The following is a 24742-nucleotide window of genomic DNA, read 5'->3' on the forward strand; positions in this document are numbered from 1 at the left end:
CCGTCTAAAAAAAAAAAAAAAAACAAACAAAAAAAAAAAACACTGACAATACGACCACACATTTCATTTGTGTTCTGGCCAAAAGCTATATAGCAACTGCAATCCGACTCATAAAGAAACTGATACAGGTATTTAACATCTTAATCCGTTCGGTGATTCCAAATGAAAATGCTCATTTCTCATTTTTCGATAGTAATTTTCAAGTAGACTTTAACATTTATTTGTTACGAAACTTGGGCTTTTCTTTCAAAGCATCATTTTGCAGTCTGTCCTATAATTTAATATTTATGAATTACTGTTGTCACCTGTCTCATTATCCCGCAATGACTGATCAGTTGTGGTAATACTTTAACTGCAGTTTCACAGTGTCAGCACAGACCTATTTTTCTCTTTTTCCCATGTTTTCATTTGACCAGAAACACTTTCAGTTTTCTCTTCCCATATATGGTTTCTCAACATAAAGTACTGCAGTGTGATTCAGTTCAACAGTGAAATGTTTGATGGAAGTGTTGTTGATTGGATATTGATCTAAGATAAATTTATGCATATTATAGCTATGCATTCAGTTGAGTAAAAAGGATAATTTATTGTGAATGGTTCTCTTAGGTGCCTAGATATACATTTGTTTACAGATATTTGTGGCCAATGTCAGAAGCAAGTAATAAATTTTAACAAAGGCTTATTTATTACTAAAATTGGCTATCTGATACAACTTGACTAAAACAGTTTGATGGAATGATTTGCCCAAGGAGTAAAATATTAACAGCCTATTTTATTTAGCCATTTGTTTCTACTAAACAAACAAATATAATTCCTATAATACCTATTTCCTAACAGCATATTTATTTGTGTACAATAATAAAAGAAAATAAGGGATCCAATGTCTATTTTATGAGCAGAATTATCCTTCTAGAAAGACAGGTTAAAACAAATAATTCAAACTAGACAGACTCCCTCCCCCATGATATTACCCTAGGCAATTGCTTTTAAGAGATGAGATTTCTAAAATCTCAAAAATAATTAAAAATAAAAGAGGGATGCTGAATGAGACTGAACTAATTTAATGAGAGAATAATCTGGATGTTGAAATGGAATATTTTAATAACTAATATATATTAAAGTTTGTATTGGCAAGCCACAGCAAAGCAAACACTAAGACTTCATGATTGTGCGTTCTGATTCTAACACAGTGCACAGTTTAGTAAACATTGCTTGAACCAAACTGATATAAATTGTAACGCTATAGATGTATCTTAACGTATTTAAAAACATTTTTCTATGTTTCTTTTTCTCTTTTGACTTTTATGCAGATAGCTTCATTTTTTGACTGATTTTTTATTAGATTCATTTTCTAAACATATATTTTATGTTCAAGTATATACTTGCGTCCTTTAGAAATTGGATACAGTGTTCTACGTAAAATATGGCCATGTAAAATTATTTCTACTTACTTAAAATACATTTTGATTACGAAATAAATAAATGCATTTTAAATATAGACTAATTAAATTTTTTAAAAAAATTATATTTGAACAATTACTATTACTTAATTTCTTGTTATTCCTTTGCCATACTGTTATTGCTTGCTAAACCCAAATTATAGTGTGGGGAAATATTTGAAATTGTGAATGTCCTGGTTTATAATAATGAGCTATTAAACAAAAATGTAGTTTCTATGTAACAAAATATTCTAAAATTATAAAATACATAACACAGCATTAAACAGCCTCCATTGCAGAAAGCTTGTCCTAAAACACAAATAATTCTCAATATTATTAACAGAAAGTCCTACAGAAGATTTAAGACTTCCAACACTTTAGTGATCCGTGGATAACTTATTATTCTAGATTCTAAAAATATATGTTATGTTTTCCCCCTTTTTTCTGTTTATTTTTCTTAACATCACTTACAATTCTAATAGACAAAAAAAAAGTATTTTATTTTTATATTTTGCCTCTTGTTCCTAAAAATTTGAATGTGGGGGTGGTTAAAAGTTTTAAGCCTAATATAAAACTGTTGTAATGCTTTCTCAAAGGGATTAAAAACAATTAAATTTAGTTCTTGCTTGAGAAAACTGCTATGCATCATTAGTTGCCTCTTCAATCCGTTCCATTCATCTTATTTTGTTTACTGACTATACTAATCTTTAAGTAATTGTTAGATTCAGCAGGGAGGGTGTTATTGGAACATCATAATACAGTCAGTTGCAGCAGAATCTAAAGTAGCTCTTTATTCTTATATTAGGCAGAGATACTTCCTGGTAACTTCAGACTTTTATTACTTTTTTGTTTTGTAAACTGACTAGAAATAAGCACTGTGAATTCATCTCATTATCTTTTCCCTTGACAAGACTGAAGGATGCAAGTAAACAACTTAGCTAAAAAATGAGATTAAATTGTGGAATTTTAATGGTGTTATCCTTATTGTTATGTGAAGGCGTTTGAGGATCACAAATGAAATTAAGCATGAAATTATATGAAAATATGTTGAGTTCTTTTCTTCAGTCAGCAGTTGGTTCTCTTTCACTAAAAATGAAATGGATGTAAGTTGAAAACTACATAATGGGAAGTAAGAATGATTATATAAATTAAAGACATTAAAACAGTAGAAAGAAAAAAATCACACCTTTTTTGGTTGGCAACAAAAGTAAATTACCAGTAGTATAAAAACCCAGAAAATTTCAAATTAAAAAATTATCTAGAAGGTATCCGTGATAGAGATAATCTAAATTATCGTAATTAATTTTAAGAAAAAACTGATGTTAATAATTCTGTTTTTATCGCTGTTTAAAGTTACAGAGTATACTAATAGTACTAACAGAAAGCCATTCATCATCATTCCACCCCACTCCCACATGACCACTACACATAGACACCAACACTTTTTATAGACTTGAACACATCAAATGAGTTTGTCTAGGCAAGTTGAAAAGAATGCCTTCCAGTGTGTTTTCTTTTTATACTTTTTAAAAGAAAAATATAAAAAAAATCTTCAGATTAAATTTTATTTTGTTTAAAAATTTGAAATAAGTGGCAATATGTATAGAAATACTTTTTGGAATATCTCTAGAAACCAATTGAATGTGTAATAATTAGCACAGAATTATGAAGAATAAATTACGCTCAATTAACTTTCACATGTAGAATGACAGACATACAAAATGGGTGGACTGATTTTTAACACAGCTATATTAAATATTTTCTTAAATTGTGTAAATACTTTACATTTATTGCTTACAATTCTCTAGTCATTAAGATTTTGAGGGTCATCCAAACAATCACTACTTAATGGTTAGTTTAACCAAAAAAATTGTTTAATTTCTAGTGGTAGTAAGACTTTTAAGGTTTTATTTAGTAAGGATGGAGCTCATTATAACTTTGATTTTATTAAACATTATTAAAGAAGGCTTGCAGAGCTAATCATACAAAATAATATTTAAAAAATTTTTGAAATTTGGAGATTCTACAGAAAAAAGAAAAACACAATCTTCGCAGTTACATTTTATTTAATATAAATCAAAACAGTTGTTTTTAAAACAATTAGAGATGAAAATTCATTTTGACTCGGTGAAATAGCATTTTTTTTTTAACGTTAAGTTTCCTTCAACATGGTTGCCTAGTCACTTTTTTTTTTTTTTTTTGAGACAAACTCTTTCCCTGTCATCCAGGCTGGAGTGCAGTGGTGGGATCTTGGCTCATGCAACCTCTGCCTCCCGGGTTCAAGCAATTCTCCTACCTCAGCCTCTTAAATAGCTGGGATTACAGGCATGTGCCACAACACCCATTTAATTTTTTTGTATTTTTAGTGGAGATGGGGTTTCACAATGTTAGCCAGGAAGCTGTCAAGCTCCTGACCTCGTGATCCTCCTGCCTTGACCTCCAAAGTGTTGGGATTACAGGTGTGAGCCACTGCACCCGGCCACCTGCTCACTCTTATTTGCTTTCTTAGCTAAATAAAAAATGAATTAAGTGTAGATTAGAAGCACAAGGAACAATCTGATGATCCATGAAATCAACAACAATTGTAAATGAAAAGTGGATTGGGTTTCCATAATGGCTATGCTAATCACAAGAGCAGACATAAACACTGATGATTAGTAATGTAGAAGAAAGCTAAGATCGAAGTGAGTTTAAATTTTACCTTTAATTTGCACTATTTTTAACTCTCTTCTCAACAATGATATATACTGATTGGCTTCTCCTCTTCCCTTATACCCACCTCTGCCAATAACATAAGCAAAACATCCAATAAGGTATCTTCCTAGAAGTGATTGTGGTTTCCAAATTGGATATCACTACGTAGTGTCAAGCCTAATGTCTTTCAGTATTGTACAGATGGCAGCTCACTGTCTTCACGTTTTTTCATGTGCAGTTTGCAGTAGAATTCTCCAATCCCAATAGACATGTGCTAACCTTGCAAGAAGACAATTGTTTATAGATTTCTAAATTTGTTCACTTGTAGAGATTGAAAGCTAATTCCCTTAGATTACTTTACATTTCAGAATAGTAAAATAGCTCACCCCAAACTGATACTTGAGGATAGATGATAATCTCTGGCTCACATTCCTGATGAAGCTTGTATACATTCCAAGTAAATAGATAAAGCTACAGGTTCTCTTGGTAGTTTCCTGGGCTCAGTGTCTTTCAGCTGTGATACTGACCCACTGTAGGATCAGCAAGCTGTGATGCCACATTACCTCCATGGATGAGACCCCAAGATAAACTGATACTAGCATGAAACTTATGCTGCCTCATCTGCTGACAGAGTAATGAATGTCTACATCTGTTTGAGCTCATTTTGTCTTTAGTGGTCACGTCTATGGAAGTGTGACAGACCAGCCTATCAGCTGCTACCATACTACTGCTTGGAAGCCTCTTGACAGTCCTATTTGGATAGCTTGGGGTATTTGTGTTCATTGAATGGTCAGGCTTGTATGGAAAGATAAAAGTCATATAAGCCTCTAATGAACCTTTTGCAAAATTACAAAAGAATAATAAAATGTCACTGAAACTTTGGAAAGCCCAGTAGCACAAAAAAAAGAACCTCATTTATTAAATAGAGCATCACTCTCTTGGGGACTAAGAAATAAGTCAGAGAAGAGTAAAGAATATTAGAAAAATGAAATCATATCTTCCAAGGGACTGGAAAAAGTACAAAGCATTCTTATAAAAAAGAGTTATTTGAAGCAAGCAGAAATTGTATTTCAAAAATAAAGAAAATGTTAAAGGCGGTTCGGGAAAAATAGGAATAAATTGAGGTCTAATAAATCTCTAGTATAAAATGTAAAGAGAGAGCAAGAAGCAAATAAAGATCAGAAAATGAAAAGATAAAATATTAACATAAAATTTTTTTTTCTTTTTTTTTTTTTTTTTGAGATGGAGTCTCTCTCTGCAGCCCAGGCTGGAGTGCAGTGGCGTGATCTTGGCTCACTGCAATCTCCGCCTCCCAGGTCCCAATTCAAGCAGTTCTCCTACTTTGGCCTCCCAAATAGCTGGGATTACATGTGCTAGCCACCATGCCCGGCTAAGTTTTGTATTTTTTAGTAGAGACGGGGTTTCACCATGTTGGCCAGTCTGAGCTTGAACTCCTGACCTCATGATCCAGCCGTCTTGGCCTCCCAGAGTCCTACAGGCATGAGCCACCGCACCCGGCTATAATATTTTTTAAAGGAATAATATTAGACAATAACATTTCCAAAACAGTAATGGTCATACTAAAGGTACTTCATGATACATTACCACATAAATGGAAAAGTGCAATTTCTAGAGTTATTATTATGAGATTTTAAAACCAAAAGGACAAGATCTTTTACATATTCTCAGAATAGTCTCTCTGTTTTTTTTTTTTAACCATAATTAAATGAAAATCAGATTTGACTATAATATCCAACAGCAATATTGGGTATTAGAAGAAAATGACAGAGTTTCTAAAATTTTCTGATAAAAAATATTTGGATCAAAAATAAAATAAAATAAAAAATGAAAAATATTTGGATTATATGATATATGACTAAATTATCAACCCATCACTAAAAATCACATTTTTGTGTGCACTACACACACACACACACACACACACACACACACACGAATAGGGAGAAATAGCAACTTTGGCATCTTGAAAAGTTAGGGAATATGGACAGAAAATAAAATCTCAAAGGAAGCACCAAATTTCACATGTATGTAAGATATTATGCAAATTGATTATATATATAAAACCCTCATAAAATAATAAATTATATTTCTGGTTAGCCATTTCTGCCCAACATTGCAAAATTTAATAATTTAGCACAAAAACAATAATTTTATCTGCCATGATTCCACGGTTTCCGGACCTTGGGAAGGATTTGGCTGGGTGTTTCTTTACGTAGAGTTACTTACAATGTTGCAGTCAAATGTTAGGTGAGGATCTAGAGTTCCTAAGGGCTGACTGAATGTCCATTTCTCTCTCTCTCTCTCTCTCTCTCTGTCTGTCCTAGCTCTGTGTGTGTGTGTGTGTGTGTGTGTGTCTGTGTGTGTGTGTGTGTGTGTGTCTGTGTGTGTGTGTGTCTGTGTGTGTGTGTGTGTGTGTGTGTGTCTTGCTCTTTCACTCCTGTTATCATTCTCACTGTGTCCTTATGTCGTCCAGTGGTTTTCCCATGTAGTTTCTGCACAGCCCAATGGGAGCTCCTCAAAGTCTGGTAGCAGCCAGACAACTGGATAGTGTCCATTGTAACTCAAGGGGTGACAGTGCAAGGCTTCAAGTACATAAGGCAGAGGCGTCTTTCTTCACCTTGTCCCACCCAACCTCAAAAATGATGCAGCATCACCTTAACTACTTACGTTCTGCCCATTACCAAGTATTCAAGGGAAAAGGAATTAAATTCCACATCTTGATGGGGATTTAATGGGAGAAGTATAAAATTTTTCCTCTTGATTATTGAATGGCAAGTTATTAAAAGGAGATATAGGGTGAAAGGCATTATTTTAGCCACCTGTGAAAAATATTATATGTTATATATATAATATAAAACATGAATTCACATAGAAAAAAATGTCTTTGAAAATCAAAAATATAGTACTGATCATAAAAATTTCAATAGAGGGCTTGGAGAATAACATTAGGAAATCCCCTTAGAAGCAAGAAGACAAAGAATGGAAAATAGGAGACAAGGGACAATGAAATTAAAGGGAAAAGCCAGGAGGATGAATATCTAATAAACAGGAGTTCCAAAATGACTGAACAAGAAAAACAGAGCAGAGGGACAATGAAAAATTTATAGACTGTCCCAGAAGAGAATTGCATGAGGCCACAGACTGAAAGGGCCTGATGAGCATTCTGCACATTTGATCAATTTAGACAAAGGAACAGTACCGTAAAGTTTCAGGAATCTGGACAAACAAAAATGTCTACAAACTTCTGAAAGAAATTAAATCCATGAATCTTACACAAAGATCAGAAATCAGAATGACTACAGATTTCCTAACAGCAATATTAAGAAGTTAATGAAATGAAACATTTAATATTCTCAAAAAAATAATATTCAGTCTGTCTGCTTTGCCCAACAAGAGAGTCCATGTACATCTAGTATTTTGTTGTCACATTAAAATCAAAGAATAAATGCAAAAATGAGAAAGACATGGGAGATTGGAGCAACCAAAAATCCTGGTGAAGAAATATTACAGGATGACAGCTCTAAACAAAGTTTGAATCTCGAACAGTCCCTTTTGGAACCTGCCAGAAGGCTTTGAGAGATTTATCTCCAACAAAATAAAACCCATTGATCCTCAGGAGGTTGAGAGGAAATTTAAGAAGTTATGGAAGAATTTATGATTCAGTTAAAAAAATAAAAGGGAGCACAGAAAAATAAGAACTTAGACAATTAGTAGCTGTGAAGAAAGAAGGAAATAACAGTGGTAACAAAAATACTGAACTTAAAGGAAGATTAATCATTGTGGAGTGGAGAAATAGAACCAATATAAATTCTATGTATTACAGAGTCAGCCTATCTATCATTGCCTATATTAACAAGGAAATCTACATTGACAAAATTTGAAATAAATGAATGGAAAATGATGTACCAATCAAACATTAACAGAAAAAGAAGATTAACAATATGATATTAGACAAAAATTACTAATGACATACTGTAGTGAGCTATTTCTATCAGGTTATGAGAAAAATCACAAGAAAATTAAACAAAGGTATTTAATGAAAAACTTATGTTGATTATAATTTATTATATTGATGTTGATATGCATATATAATGAATTTTCTTCATTTTACTAGAATGCGTAACAATTTTGCACACTATAAGTGACTATACTCATACAAAGAATACATTAAAAAGTCTCACTCACAATAGCACAAAATCTCTAGAAAGCTAACGGAGTTCCACAAATTCATATGGTAAAAGTCAGCTGCATATCAAAACAAAAATATAAAATTATAGAGAAAGGCATTAAGATGTCCTAAATAGAGATATATGTATACATGAGACTAAGAAGCACTTATATGTTGAAAGTAAACTCATTGTAATCCCAATCAAATATTCTTGTCTATTGTTTTGCTTTGTTTTTAACAGAAGATAACATACCGATGTTAAAATCCATTTAGAAAAATCCATGTCAAAAATGAAAAATAGGCCAGGCATGGTGGCTTACGCCTGTAATCCCAGCACTCTGGGAGGCCTAGGCGGGTGGATCATGAGGTCGGTAGAGCGAGACCATCCTGGCTAACACAGTGAAACCCTATCTCACTAAAAATGCAAAAAATTAGCCAGGTGTTGTGGTGTATGCCTTTTAGTCCCAGCTACTCGGAAAGCTGGAACAGGAGAATTGCTTGAACCCGAGAGGTTGAGCTTGCAGTGAGCTGAGATCATGCCACTGCACTCCAGCCTGGGCGACAGAGTAAGACTCTGTCACCAAAACAAAACAAGAAAATGGGAAAAAATAAATAAATAAAAATCCACGTCATAAAGACCAAGAACCCTATGATAATTTTTCTAAAAATGGATGAGGAAGTATGTTTATTTGGATAGATATCAGTAATAGCTGTAAAGCTTAAGAAACTAAGAGTATGTTATTAGTGTAATGCTGGTGCTGATAGATACATGAAACAGACAGAAGGCTCTAAAACAGATGGTGAGCATACCAAACATATTTAAATTACAAAATTGGAATTAAAAGTCAATGACTTAATGAATATCTGTAGTAAATTCTTATTTAAAAGTAGATCTGTTGCTCATACCACACACATGTTGACGCAAACACACATCCGCATGGTAAAACTGAATATGGTGTCGAAAGAAAAGCTTTAAAAATATAAAATGAAGAGACTATGACACCATATTTATGACACTGACTTAGAAAAATAATTTTTGGATAAGATACAAAGAGGAAAAACCATAAAAAGGATGCTTGATTAATTTGACTATGTTAAAATTAAACATTTCTCTAGTACAAAATGAACTGTTACCAATGTTAAATATCTCCAACTTGCACAAGATATTTGTAGCAATATATTAGGCAATTATTAAATCAGAATATATAAAATATCTGTTACAAATTGAAAAGAATATGACAGAGCAAGTGAAACAAGAGGGAATAATAAAATAAAAAGGTTCTAAAGAGGAATACTGAATAGCCTATAAAAATGTAAGTGAGGGAGTGAGTCTCATTCAATGGAATAGCAAATGTGAAAGGCTGAGGTAGAAATAAACGTAGTATATCTAAGAAACAGAAAGCCCAGTTTAGGTTTACAAGGCTAAAGAAGGGAGAAGAATGAGGCCAAAGTGACAGGCAGGAGCTTACATCATATGGATGTTGTAAATTAGGATAAGGGTTTAGATTATGTTCTGATGTGATGGGAAGCCATTGATGGTCATGCATAGTTTTGTGATTAAAAATCATCATTCTCGCTACTGGCTAGAGAGTAGTCAGTCATAGAATGATGGAAAAGAAGCATAGGGACTAAATCAGAGCTTAGGTGATGAATTAGGGCTATTTGTGTTGGAATGGGAACAGCAGAGACGTGAGAAACAATTGGAGATACACTTAGAAGTCAGAAGCGATTTTGTTATGGAATAAATGAGTGAAGTTGGAGGAAAACTCAATGACTCCTAGGTTTGTATTTTGAATAATTGGCTTGATAATCACGCAGCTTAGTAAAATGAGAAGGACTGATTTGTGGAGAGGATGGAAAGGATGCATTCTGTTTAGGAGAAGTATTCTCACCCAAACTGTAAAAATATAAAATATGAATAAAAAAGATGCACACCAGCCTCAAAATGGAGGTTGTGCGAGGATCTAAGGAAAGGGATAAAAAGACAGAGAAGACTTCAATTGAATGATTTACAGTTCATATTAATTTTATTTCTTAAAGTCAAAAAGGTCTGATATAAATTAGGAAAAATATTGACATTTATGGTATCCTGGTATTTCTTCGTTTTGTTTTCTATCTATGTATTTTTTTTTATTCCATTTTGGTGGCACACATTATTTTTTTTAGATTTATAGCCATATGTACAAGCCTGGAAGTTGATGGTGGGTGAAGGTGGGGTCAAATGGAAAGTCAAAAGATATGAAAGATGTTAACTTTCTTTTGAAAAAGAATAATACAGAAAAGTGTGCATGTCAAAACTGTACAATTCAATGTATTTTCACAAACTGGTTAGAATACTTTAAACATTTGCCTCCTTTTCTTCTATGTATTATTTTCATGTACTTTATTTCTATATCCAAAGACATGACTATTATTGTTTTGCATATTCAGCAATTATTTATATTTACCACATAGTTACTCTTCTGATATTCTTCAGTCCCTTCAGTGATTTTATCTGGGATCATTTTAATTAGGTGAAAATATCACTTTAGCATTTCTTTTACTGAATGCCTGTTGGGATAAATTCCCTGGTTTTTGTCTAAAAATATACTTTTTTTTTTGAGACAGAGTCTTGCTTTGTCTCCTGGGCTGGAGTGCAGTGGTGCAATCTTGGCTCACTGCAACGTCTGCCTCCCAAGTTCAAGCAATTCTCCTGCCTCAGCCTCCCAAGGAGCTGGGACTACAGGTGCCCACCGCCATACCCTGGAAATTTTTGTATTTTTATTAGAGACGGGTTTTCACCCTATTGGCCATGTTGGTCTCAAACTCCTGACCTCCTGATCCTCCCACCTCAGATTCCCAAAGTGCTGGGATTATAGATGTGAACCACCATGCCCAGCCCCCAAAATAGACTTATTTCACCTTTCTTTGAAACCTATTTTAATACAATATAGAATGTTATACTGCTAGGTTTTTGTTTGTTTGTTTGTTTGTTTGTTTGTTTTTAATCAATGCTTTAAGATGTCATTCCATTGTGTATTGGCTTCTGTTATTTTTACTGGAACCATGTATGACCCACGTTTGCTGCGTTGACATTAATGTGATTTTCTCCTAGGTCCTTTTATAGTTTTCTCTGTGTCTTGAGTATTTAAAACTTTGAGTATAACTTGGTTAGCTGTGTGGTTTTCTTCTCATTTATCCTTTGGGAGTTCTCACATCGTATTGAATCTGTGGGCTGTAATCTCTCACCAGTTTTTAAAAATTTCTTACTAATTTTTTCTTGGAATATAACTTCACTTCATTCTCACTCTTCTGTTTTTGGAAGTCCAATTTCATACCTTGCAACTTTTGATTCTGCTTCACAAGCATTCAATGACATTTTCATTTTCATATTTTTCTACATGTTTCAGTTTGTGTATATTCTATATATTTGACTTCCCTCAGGAATTTTTTTGGCTTCCGAAAGATTAATCTTATGTTTTTCTGTATCCATTTTCTGTAAAACTTATTTGTTAATTTATGAATGACAAATATTGTATTTTCAGTTTTAGAATGCTCTTCTGATTCATTTTATCTCAATTATTATCTATTTTTCTATCTTTTTCTATATTTTCAAATATATTAAAATAGCTATTTTTCAACCTTGTTTGCTAAATCTGTTATTCAAATATGGTTTCTATCTCTACTTTTACTCTTGCATATTAATCACATAATTGTGCTTTTTTGCATGTATAGTAATTTGTATGTTTAACCACACAGTATGTGTAATGAACACGAAGGCTCCAGAATGGGTTATTTTTTTACTGGACAGTTTTCTTTTTGTTTATTAGATTATTTATTTGTTTATCACCCTGATTATTAATTTTATATGTCAAGTTGGCTAAGACGTGGTACGCAGTTGATCAAAGTAGCTAGTCTCATTATTGCTATGAAGGTATTTTTTAGATATGCTTGACATTTATAATCAGCATACAAGTAGAGAAGATCACTCTCCATAATACAATTGGACCCCATTAAGTGAGTCAAAGCTCTTAATAGCAAGCATTGAAAAAAAAAAAAAAAGGAGGACTGGGAGTTTTGTCTCAAGCCTATAACATAGAAAGCCTGCCGAGGTTCCCATCTGGTGGCCCGCCCTGTGGATTTCTGATTCTAGACTGGAACATCAGCCTTCACGTGAAGTTCGAGTCTGCTGTCCTTCCCTGTAGATTTTGGACTTGCCAACCCCCACAACTGCATGGAACCAATTTCTTAACCTTTATTTGCTTTTCGCTTCTTCAACAATTGGCAGAAGTCACCAGGAGGAATTTGCCTGTGTGTTTTGCCACTTTAGCGTGACATGGAGAGCTACGTATCTTCTACTTTCTCTTCTCCTGAGCGGTGGCCATTTGTCAAGGGACCAAGCATGTATGTTTAGCTTCTAGAGACTCTGAGAACTGTTGAATGCCCTTAGGTTAAAAAAAAAAAAGTATCTGTAAATCCTCAGGTTCAATTCCACAGTCTCTGGAGGACTTCCAAATTTCAGCTCTTTACCTTTTATTTAAAAAAAGAATCTGAATCTAAGAACCGTACATCTCTGGAAATATAGATAATTATATACCAGCTTTGAGAAGCTTTCGGTCCTTCCTGTTAGCCTCCTACAGACTGTATTCAACAAAAGTCTTATGGGGAAGACTGGCAATGGACCTGAAGACCTTCAGTTTACCAATATTTTTACTCCCATATCACACAAACTCTAAAATCTTTTTTTTTTTTCTAGAAGTACCCTTTCCTTGGCCAGTTACAGATATTCACCTTCAAGCCCCTTGCCGAGAATTGGCAAATTCCCCAGGGAAAAGGCAGCTGCCAGTCATAAGCTCACATCTGTACAATTCTCTCAGGTTTCAGTTTGTTCAGTCCTTGTTTATGTAGCAATTTGGCCCTGGCAATATGAGTTTCTGTGATTTATTTAGCTGTTCTACATGATGTCAGTAGGAAAGCTGACCTGCTGTTGCTTACATACCTGATCCCACACTGAAGATAAATTACAGCTGTTTACAGTGGTCTAACTTACAGATTTCAAAGGCAAATTTGGATTAGTATTTCTATTATTGGCACTTCACTAAAATTCTTAAATTGTCCTCTGGTAATCCATGCATACATCTTAGTTCACTGATCCAATTTCATAGTTAACTGGAATTCCTATATATCTTACAATACAGTCTTTTTCAGTTTGAAGGCTAAAATTTTCTTTGTGCAGATTTATACTTTTAATATGGAGTAATTGTTGACCCCTTGTTTCATTATGAGTTTCTGACTCCCTTTCACTTCATTCAAAATCTCCAGGCTTTCCAAAAAATAGCCCAAAATAGACCCATAATTGCTCATCTTTTTATTTTATTTGTGTGGCATTTGACTCTGATGTCCATTTCCTAAAATAGATAAAAGGAAAAATGTACTATGCACTATGAAATGTTTGGAGTTCAAAAGAGTAGAAAACTTGGTTCTTATTTTCAAATAAATATATTTTTAGTTTCAGAAAAAATTACAAAAATAATAGTTCAAACATTGTTTCAGGTGTTATTAGAGTTTATATGTATATATACATATGCACACAGAATTTATATATGTATACACATATACATAGTCATATAAACATACACAAACAATTTAAATATTTAATTTTGTATAATAGTATACATATATACACACATGAAAAGTATAATTGGTGCACAAAGGAAAGCGAGGTCACTTCAGCCTTTCAATGGCATTTTAAAATGCTTCATATGGGTGATAATGCATAAATAGGATCTTTATAGAGGAGTACGAATATGTAGGGTGGATAAATCAAAGTCATGAGGTAGGAGACAAATTGCAGACTCATGACATTGATATGTTTGGGGAATAGGTATTCCCCAAATGAAGATATGAATATCTCTCAGTCAATCAAGCAGTCTCTTTTCCTGGTGAGAGTGTCTATCTTGATTCTAAATTCCTTTTTATTGGGTAAAACACAGAAAGTTAACCTAGAATAAGATTTTTTTTCTTTTTAATTTAGGGTTCTTTGGCAATATTTCAGAGGAATTTTGCACTCCCTGATTCTGCATTTGCATTGTTTGTATATTTTGTAGACACACACACCCACACACACAATTTTTTTTAAGGATATCATTCATAGTCTTTTAAAAAAATGCCATTTTAGTTAGCATCCCAAAAAATCAAATAATTGTAAAGATCCAGCGTCGTTTATCTCTTTCCCCTCTTTGACCACAGTTCCTGGAGGCTGTGGTCCGCTGCCTCATCCTTCTCCTTCAGGCATCCAGTCATGTGCTTGTCACTGTATACCTTCTGAAATAAAAGTAACTTTACAAGTCTTAGAGGTACAGACCTTCAAATCTTGCCTCCGTAGCAATGTCTCCAAACCTTTTAAAATCTGAAAATACCACCCTTAGAATTTCTATCACTTCTTTAGTTTCGTTCAATCAGTTACAGAAATATTTACTTTTTTATTGTTTATGTAGGGGTGTGTGTGTGTGTGTGTGTGTGTGTGTGTGTGTGTGTGTTTTATTGTATTTGGGCTCTGGGGCACATGTGCACATCCAGCATCCTGCAGGATTATTGCATAGGTACATTCATGCCATGGTGGTTTGTTGTCTCCGTCCACCTCCCCCTCCCCTGTCACCTACATCAGGCATTTCTCCCTATGTTATCCCTTAATCCTCCCCACCACTACTGTTCCTACTCTCCCCTCCCCACCATCCCCCTACATAGCCCAGTGAGTAGTGTTCCCTTCCCTGTGCCCAAGTGTTCTCATTGTTTGTCACCCGCCTATGAGTGAAAACATACGGGGTTTAGCTTTCTGTTTTTGTGTCAGTTTGCTGAGAATGATGGTTTCTAGATTCATCCATGTCTACAAAGGACAGGAGCTCATAATTTTTTATGGCTGCATAGTATTCCATGATGTATATGGAATATACATTTTCTTTGTTCAGTCTATCATTGATGGACATTAGGGTTGGTTCCAGGTCTTTGCTATGGTAAACAGCGCCACAACAAGCATGCGTGTGCATGTGTCTTTATAATAGGAAATTTATAATCCTTCAGGTATATACCGAGTAATGGGATTGCTGGGTCAAAGGGAATTATTATTTCTAGGTCCTTGAGGAATTGCCACACTGTCTTCCACAATGGTTGAACTAATTTACACTCCCACCAACCGTTATTGTTTTTTATTTTTTTTAGAGACTCCCAGAATGCGGTGGCAAGATCGTACCTCACTGTAACCTTGCACACATGGGCTGGAACAATTCTGCCTACACCTCCCAAGTAGTTAGAAATACAGGCATGCCACCTGTTTGGCTAAATAAATGAAAAAATAATAATGTAGAGAGGAAATCTGCGTTGCCCAGATTGGTCTCAATCTCCTGGCCTCAAAACATCCTCCTGCCTTGGCTTACCAAAGCACTGAGAGCATAGATGTGAGCCACATGCCAGGCCTAAAAAACTTCTTTAATGAATATTTATACCTAGCCCTCACTTTAGTTTAATTTTTTTTTTTTTTTCTTTTTAGACAAGAGTCTTGCTCTGTTGCCAGGCACCAGGCTGGAGTGCAGTGGCGCAATCTCGGCTCACTGCAATCTACACCTCCTGGGTTCAAGCAATTCTCCTGCCTCAGCCTCCCGAGTAGCTGGGACTACCGGCGTGAGCCACCATGCCCAGCTAATTTTTGTATTTTTTTAGTAGAGACGGGGTTTCACCATGTTGGCCAGGATGGTCTTGATCTCTTGACCTCGTGATCCGCCCGCAAAATTTTCTGTCTTTATGCCTTTCTTGGTGAAAAGTAGGAAAGCATGATTCTCAGCTATTTGCGTAGCTCATAGAAAATAAGTCATATTCTGTGCTAATTTTTCTTTTAAATGAATTTCTTGCTTTTAAATACTATAAATTTACTTAACTTCTTAAATACCTAAGTACATATATGCTTATATTGTAAATCCACGATGCTTAAGAAGACTGCTCCAAGTTGTGGGGAAAAAATAAGGTGTTAAAATGTTCAATGTAGCCAGGTGTGGTGGCTCATGCCTGTAATCCCAGAACTTTGGGAGGCCGAGGTAGGCGGATCACGAGGTCAGGAGTCTGAGGCCAGCCTTACCAACATGGTGAAACCCCATTTCTACTTAAAACACAGTAATTAGCCAGGTGTGGTGGCACGCGCCTGTAATCCCAGTTACTCGGGAGGCTGAGACAGAAGAATCACTTGAACCTGGGAGGCGGAGGTTGCAGTGAGCTGAGATTGCACCATTGCACTCCAGCCTGTGTGACAGAGTCCACTTCACCTCAAAAAAAAAAAAAAAAAAAAAAAAAAAAAAGAAAGAAAGAAAGAAAGAGAAAGTTCAATGTAATTTTCAGACCACAAGGAGATAATTTTCATAATTCAGTGACTTTCAAAAATATAAGAAGATTCCTGGCTTCTAAAGGAATATGGACCTTCTCTAAATCATTTTCTCAGTAACTCTCTTTGCAAATGATAAAGTAATACTTGAGAAATAATGTGCCTATTTTGTATTTTATATACCACTTAAGGACTTACAAGGAGGGTTCCTTAAGTTATGTACTTAAATTGTTGACCTTTGAATCAGTTAATGCCTGCAAATATACTTTTAAAATTTCTGGCCTTGGAAGCAGATAATGCCTGTGAAAGTGTGTCTCTAAAATACTTACATAAATGCCTTCAGTGTAATCTAATACCTTTCCAGTGCTAGCAAATAAATATATCCTGGCTGAGTTGCTTCAAGAGGCGAGATAGCAGCAGGACATACCTTCTAGAATTCTATAGCATTCTCACGAAGAAGTCTAACCTCTTGTGGGTTCTCGAGTAAATCAAGTTGTCTTCAAAGAAAGCTCCTACATCTCTAGGACCATCCCAGATTGGACGCTTCAGTCAGAAGTGGCCACAAGCACCTGGCCTATTTTCAATGGGGCGCACGCTTGGAAGACTAAATGAGAAGAGGAATCCCTAGTTATTTAATCCAGATCCTATCCACGTTTTTCCTCTTGGAGGAAGTCTCTGGGGAACCTTGTCAAATGTGAAGAATGAACCGCTTAACTTTTTTGCCAAAAACTATGCAGATATGTGTGCCCACCATCATTTAAATCTTCAATACTTGCCCCTGGCCCCAGAAAGAAATTATTCAGAAATGTACTTGTCAATCTAAATCATATATATGGGCAAATTATTATAGTTGTTTCTATAATCCATTATAGTTGTTTCTATAATCTATTGCATTGATAAGCTTTATTAGTCTTCTCCATTTTTTTTTTTTTTTTTGAGACTGAGTCTCGCTCTGTCACCCAGGCTGGAGTGCAGTGGTGCCATCTTGGCTCACTGCAAACTTTGCCTCCGGGTTCAAGTGATTCTGCTACCTCAGCCTCCTGAGTAACTGGTACTACAGGCGTGTATCACCACGCCCAGCTAATTTTTGTATTTTTAGTAGAGATGGGGTTTCACCGTGTTGGCTAGGATGGTCTTGATCTCTTGACCCTGTGATCTGCCTTCCTCGGCCTCCCAAAGTAGTGTGATTATCAAAATGCTGTGATTACAGTCATGAGCTCACCACACCTGGCCTTCCATTTTTGAAGGAAGAATTGTTTCATTGAGATTCACAAAACTGGTCTTGTTTCTCTGTACATTAATACTGAACAGTGCCCTGGAGGGAGCGAACTACACTCTATTGCCAGTATTACTCTGTAATCTTCCCATACTCCAAAGTTTTCTCCCCGTCTCATTTTTCTCCAGCCCCGACAACTTGAGTAAATACTACTTTTTGACCAGACTGTGTTTGCTGGCTTTAACATGCTTTCAGCTGCTTTCTGATGCCAGAGTATTTTTCACCTGTGTTTTTTTGTTGGGTGCAAATTTAAAGTTATTTGATTCAGTGCTTTGTTTGCCATTTGATATTATGTTTCTCAACTGGAGCAATTAGAGCAGAATGCTAATGTTGCCACCAAGAGAGCATGGTTTATTTGCCACATTCTACATTTTGTTTCAACAAATATAACATACCTTTGCTGTTTCAAAGAAATTCAGGCATAAAATTATCACTGTATGCTGAAAAATCTATCACTATATGTTGAAAAAAATTAACACTGTGTGTCGAAAATAACAAAGATAGCTTTTGTTATTTTCAGGTTAATGTACATACAAACTAGGCATAAATTGTTTGACTCAGATACTGAATGTTATAGTCCTTGTGATTCTTTCATCAAAATTCATCTTTCTGAAAACTAGCCTAACAATTATAAATATAATTCTAATATAGTGCTACAAATCTAATTCTAATTATGTCCGTTTTCCCAGTTTTTGGAATGAAACCAAATACCAACAATTACCAATATCTAAAATGGTATCAATATTCTGAATGAGAAATAATCTCACAATATAAGCAATCTAAGTGCCTATTGATAGATAAGGTTTTTTCACTATTTAAATTTTTCTTTATTTTTCTTCTAGTGAATGGTGAAAATATAAGTAAAATATTTTATCTCTTATTCTTTTGGTAACAAATTACTTAAATTTCCTTTACTTTGTAAATTGATTTTTTTGGTAACATTTCTTCATTAAATGTAACAATAAAAATGAATTGACATTGAGTTACAGGTTTGCTATGGTCTGAATATTTGCGCCCTTGCTGCCAAGATTCATATATTGAAATCCTAACTCCTAAGGTGAGATGGTATTGGGAGGTGGGACCTTTGTGAGGTGCTTAGATGTGAGGGTGGAGTCCTCATGAATAGGATAATTGCTCTAGCAAGAGATCCTCAAGGAAGACGCTTTGTCCTCCTACCATGTGAAGACTGCCAAAAGGTATTATCTATGAACCAGAAAGTAGCGCCTCACCAGACACCAAATCTGTTGGCACTTTTATGTTGGACTTCCCAGTCTCCAGAACAGTGAGAAGTACATTTCTGTTATTTATAAGCCACCCAGTCTATGGTCCAGTTATGCATAGCTTAGCGAAGAAGACACCCTTCTGAGAAATGCATCATTAGGCAATTTTGTCATTGTGCAAACATTGTAGAATGTACTTACACAATCATAGATGGTAGAGCCTTCTGCGTACCTAGGCTATGCGGTATGGCCTATTGCTCCTAGGCTACAAACCTGTGCAGTATGCCATTGTACTGAGTACTGTGGGCAATTGTAACACAATGCCAAGTCTTTGTATATCTAAACATAGAAAATGCACTGTAAAAATACAGTATTATAAACTTATAGGACTACTGTTGTCTATGCAGTCTGTAATTGAAATGTTTTCATGTGGCATGATTGTAGTTTGCTATAGTGGCCTGAGCAGATGGAAACGAAAATGTTCTACCAACATTGTCCCTACACTGAAATGAAGTCTTATTTCATTTCCAGGTGATAAACAATTGATTGGATATTCTTTTCCCCATCTTTAAACACAATTTTTAAAAAGATGGTTTTAAACTAGATAGGCTGCAAGACCCCTTTAACTTATAAACTTCATTTTATACAAAGAAGATGTTTTACAAGAAGTGTTATAAAATTATCAGAAACCAGACACATTTCAAGTGACCAGGCATTCATTACATAATTTGTTTAAATATTTCTTTAAATTAAATGTATCATTTGGTTTTAAATATTAAAATTACTCAATATAAGCACATGTAATAACGTATTATAATTATAAAGTCTGAATAAAAAAGTTAAATAGTAGGAAAATGACTTTTAAATGTGCATTGCAGTACCAGTTGTTCTATTTTCATTCGTTGTCATGTATCTTGCCATGTCCTTTATCTGGTTGTGAATTTACAAGGAACACAGCAGGTTGTGAATTTTTAACAGGCTTTTCTCGTGGAAAGAAAAGGTCAGTATTAACATAAAATTCTTCTTAAAAATGTGTAACACAAATGTTTCACACCGGAGAACAGGTGTTACTGAGGAACTAAAACCACAATAATCTAATTTTTTTTTTATGTTTAAAGAAAACTTAATGTCTCACAGAATAAAATAGCATAAGACAAATCAATTTATAAGTTATATCTTTCAAAGTAGATGCTGTAAGCTTTTTGGCATGTGATCGATTGATCCCAACTTCTCAGCGATGTAAACCATTTTGCTCGACTAAATGTTTGTTTTTTGAATCCAAGTATTGTTACCTGATATCCAAATAAAAAGGGAAGAGTCATGAAAAGCTACAGTTATAAAGACGAACTCTTGTTTGATTATTGCTCAATGAATGAATTGGAATAGGAAATAAAATTGTGCCACACACACACAAAGAATGGGCGAAGGTGGTAATACCAAAACAATGGTGGAAAGTATGTAGAGTAAGAGATAAGTAAAATAACAAAGAGAAATTTAAAAAGAAGGTGGGAAGTTTAGGCAGGGGACTATGACTCAAGAGCTTTATTCTTTGGTCTGTTTCCGTAAATGTTAGGAAATCATCAGCATCAGTAGACCTGCTATTGCTTAGTTCTTGTATCCCATCAGTTTCATCTACGAGGGGCGCAATCCCCCAAGTCTCAGGAGATCTGGGAATTCATCCTTTTGCCTCCTTTATTACAGTGAATATCTCTTGTAGTTTCTTTCCTTGTCCATGTCCACCATCTTTCACTAAACATAGGCTAGTGTCATGCCCTCATATATGATCTTTTTTGCCCTTTATTCTAGTGCTAGTGCTCACTTGTTTTTCTCCTGTAAGAAAAGACTTTTTAAATGCACATTATCATTAGTACAAGCTCTAGTGGTTCAAGAAAATTTTCTAATAATTGTGGCTTCTTAGGATCAAGCGGTATAAATTCTTAGGTGTAATTTGCTTCTCTTATATTCCCTTGGAGAAGGTAGAAATCCTATCATTTTCTGATTCTCAAAACCACAGTCTACTTGCAAACTCCATCTCTTTGATTCCCTACTACCATGTTCAATTTTCTAATCCAACAGAAACTCCCACAGTATGTGGTCCAATTATAAGATTTAATTTTCGCTCTCTGTAGTATAAGTGAAGATAATAATCCTGCTGTGATTTATATTCCAAAACCGAGCTTTATAAAAATTAAAATCTTACCATCTTAGCAGCTTTTTTGCATGTCACACTGATTAGAATAGGAGAAAGGGTTTTAATGATTCCCATCTTGCCCTAGATCTTCTTCATTCCAAATCTATGTTCTATATTTATGCAGTGTTCTTTTTAAAACGCAAAATTAGTAAAATATAAAAATTTCCCAGGTTCAAACCTCTACTCATTATTTGATAATTTAGGTATTGTCAGCTTAAGAAATCCTCATTCATTCCTGGGGGCCATATTAGGGGCTGTCCTGTGAATTTCCATTTCACAAAATGTTTGATCCTTCCACAAAAACTGACTGGAATGATTGACTTGGTTTAAGAAGTACGTGATTCTTATGAGAACAAACAAATATTTCGCAATTAAAATTATTGAATGAATAGACAATAAATATAACTGTCTACTATAAACCATAACATAATCTGATCAAATTATTGATAACATCAATAACTTTTATTGAATAATTTTGATTCTCAGATAGAACAAGAAGTATGCAGTGCTTAAATCTGTAACTTGGAAAATTGCCACTGTGTTGCACATGCATATAATTGGAAAGCTTCCCAGCAACTATGTACATTTTCAGTTCCTGTAAAGCATCAATCTTGTGACTTTTCTTTAAAGAGTGGTTTCCTGGATAAAAGTCACATGTTACTTCTGAAAGCTTTTAAGTTAAAAGGAGTAATTTCCTGAGTTTCTTAACCTTACTTTATTGTTTATGAATAGCTAAAAATGTAATAAGAAACTATTTGTTATCTGACTTCTTATCTTTTTCCTCCAAAGTATATGCCCATCTGGGGTTTTCTTTATCTATTATGTGTGCATTAATAAGCAGTTTATCTAGAAATGTAGTTTTATCCAGAGTTGACAGCTAGATGCTAATTACTACAAACCATTAACCAAAAGGTAGACTGCTTTTATAGGCCCAGTGATAATAAGTAATGCAATTCATTAGAAATAGATACACATAGCATTTTATTTATTTTAAATATTTTTGATATCTACATAAAAATGTTTTCAGGGGCAAGTTCATTGAAATAAGTTCTCATAAGTAAAAAAGAACCTTCTAATTAAATAAACAAAAGTCTTCTTTAAATAGGAAGTAATTAGTTTAAAACTCTACACTTAATTAGATGAAATCGAGTGTTGGTTTAAGTAGTCTAAAGAGCAAAAATCAAACTTATTTAGATAAGTGTCTAACTTCAATTATATGAAAAAAATATATGTAATTGAAGCATATAATTGAAGATTATTGTCTCCAATTCTTAATTCTCTAGGCTGTAGATCAGTGTGCCCATTCTGATTTACGTCTACATTTTACATCAATATTAAAACACAAAACTTGCCTATAACGATGTCTGTTATAATAAATGTTTGGTAGGAATTAAGGCCTACTGTTTTCAAAATATTTCTTGTCAAATGCATAACAACATAAAATTTGTTGAAGCGTAATATCATCACACGTAATAAAACTGTGATCCTAGCATTTAAAAATGTTTATTGGTAGGGTTGTACAACTTAAAAACAAACCATAAATTTCTTATATTTTTTCAAAGCCAAGACCTGTTCTTCCTGCAGCCAGGCTTTCATTTTTCAGAGTAAGAATTCCATATGGGGCAGGAGGTATACCCATCTGGCAGCTGGCAACTGCCTGTCCATTTCCAGAATTGTGGAGGTCCTTGGGGCCCATTATTTCTTCCCCAAACATTCTGGAGCTTCCTTCTAGGTTTTACAAGAGGCTCTGCTTTAAGTCAATTGCCCAAAGGTTATATTCAGTCACCAGTACACTACTCCTAAGCCTGTTGGCTAGCCTTAAGGGCATCTGTTGAAAAACAACATGGATGGAATTTGTTCACGACACATGGACTCTTGGACTAGCATTGGCGCTAGGATAGTGTGTACATTGGGCTGAGAGGTCCACAGGAAGTCATGCAAAGCTCTTTGATGTGATGAATTGATTCTCAAAGCTCCAGTGTGGTTATGTTATAGGTGCAAAAAAGGAGCAAGACACAGGCCTTGTATTACCTTGTTCCTGCACAGAGTTTGTCTTTGTAGGTTTTTAAGAAGGTAAATTTGACAAGGTAGGAGGCTAGAACATATTTTATTTTATAGTTCATTAATTTGATTTATAACTTGAAAACGTATAGATGTGTTATGTAGACATCTATCTGCTCTGAGTACTACAAATATTTGTGGGGTAATCACTATCTATTGTATAAACCAAAAAATGATATATGTTGTTTTTTAAAGTAAGAACTATGTCTCCTACAGCTTTGCTTTTCTCACAGTTCTTAAGATATTACTAATTCATCAACAGAAATACAATAGCTAATAACAAGTTTATAGCAGATAAATTTCTTGCACAATATAAGGATAAAATAATTTTCATTCACAGAAAGAGACAAAAGAGCAGTGTTTACAGCAACGTATCAAGACTGATATATCTGGAACAGAATTTATTTCCCCATGAAAATGAGTCTTTCCCAAGCAAAGTAAAAAGAGGAGCTTGGTTTAATTTTATTACATCTTTTTCATTTAGAATAAAAATCATTCTGATATATAAAAGGCTATTCATATGGTTTAAAGTGTATAAATGAGTGTGATGAAACTAATTCAACTCTTATTTCGAGAACTCGGATAGCTGACCCCATTGCTCAATGATGAAACTTGAAAAAACCTTTGAATTATTTCAGCATCATGCACCTTTATAATTATCATGTATATACTCTTTTTATTTCCCCTAGCTACATTCAGACCAAGATAAAGGAGATGGATCACTCAAATATATCTTATCTGGAGATGGAGCTGGTACTCTTTTCATTATTGATGAAAAAACAGGTGATATTCATGCCACAAGGCGAATTGATAGGGAGGAAAAGGCCTTTTATACTCTGCGTGCACAAGCTATTAACAGAAGAACTCTGAGGCCAGTAGAACCAGAGTCAGAGTTTGTGATCAAAATTCATGATATCAATGACAATGAGCCAACGTTCCCGGAAGAAATCTATACAGCTAGTGTTCCTGAGATGTCTGTTGTAGGTAAGTTCATTTACGTTTATGAGTATATTCAAAAAATGTATATAAAAAAATTTTAATAATCAATAAATTCTTATAATATTATAATTAATTAATTGAAGTCCTCTTTGATTTGCTACCTTGAGCACATTTTTTTTTCTCTTAGGAGACAATCAGAAAAAAAAGATTAATGCAATTTACACTTCCTATGGATTTGTGAATCTTTATAGTACATGTAGTTAGATGCTTTCCTCCACAATCAAGAAAATGTCATTGAACTTCGGTAGAAAATTGTGAAAATAAATGGGTTTTCTTTTTCCCTTGGATTTGGATAATAGTTGTGTACATTTCTGATCCCAAATATA

General features: G+C 34.4%; 1 protein-coding gene across 1 annotated transcript in view; it reads left to right on the forward strand.

Moving 5' to 3' along the window:
- The window catches only part of CDH10 (cadherin 10), a 164182-nt gene that overhangs the window by 89568 nt on the left and 49872 nt on the right, over positions 1-24742 (forward strand). Inside the window, exon 3 of the mRNA XM_032279052.1 lies at positions 24107-24401. Within this exon, the coding sequence (XP_032134943.1) occupies positions 24107-24401 (295 nt within the window). The remainder of the gene's footprint in view (positions 1-24106; positions 24402-24742) is intronic.

Source organism: Sapajus apella, unplaced genomic scaffold (genome assembly GCF_009761245.1).
Source record: "Sapajus apella isolate SASKATOON/1434 unplaced genomic scaffold, GSC_monkey_1.0 scaffold11, whole genome shotgun sequence".
NCBI classification, from domain to species: domain Eukaryota; kingdom Metazoa; phylum Chordata; class Mammalia; order Primates; family Cebidae; genus Sapajus; species Sapajus apella.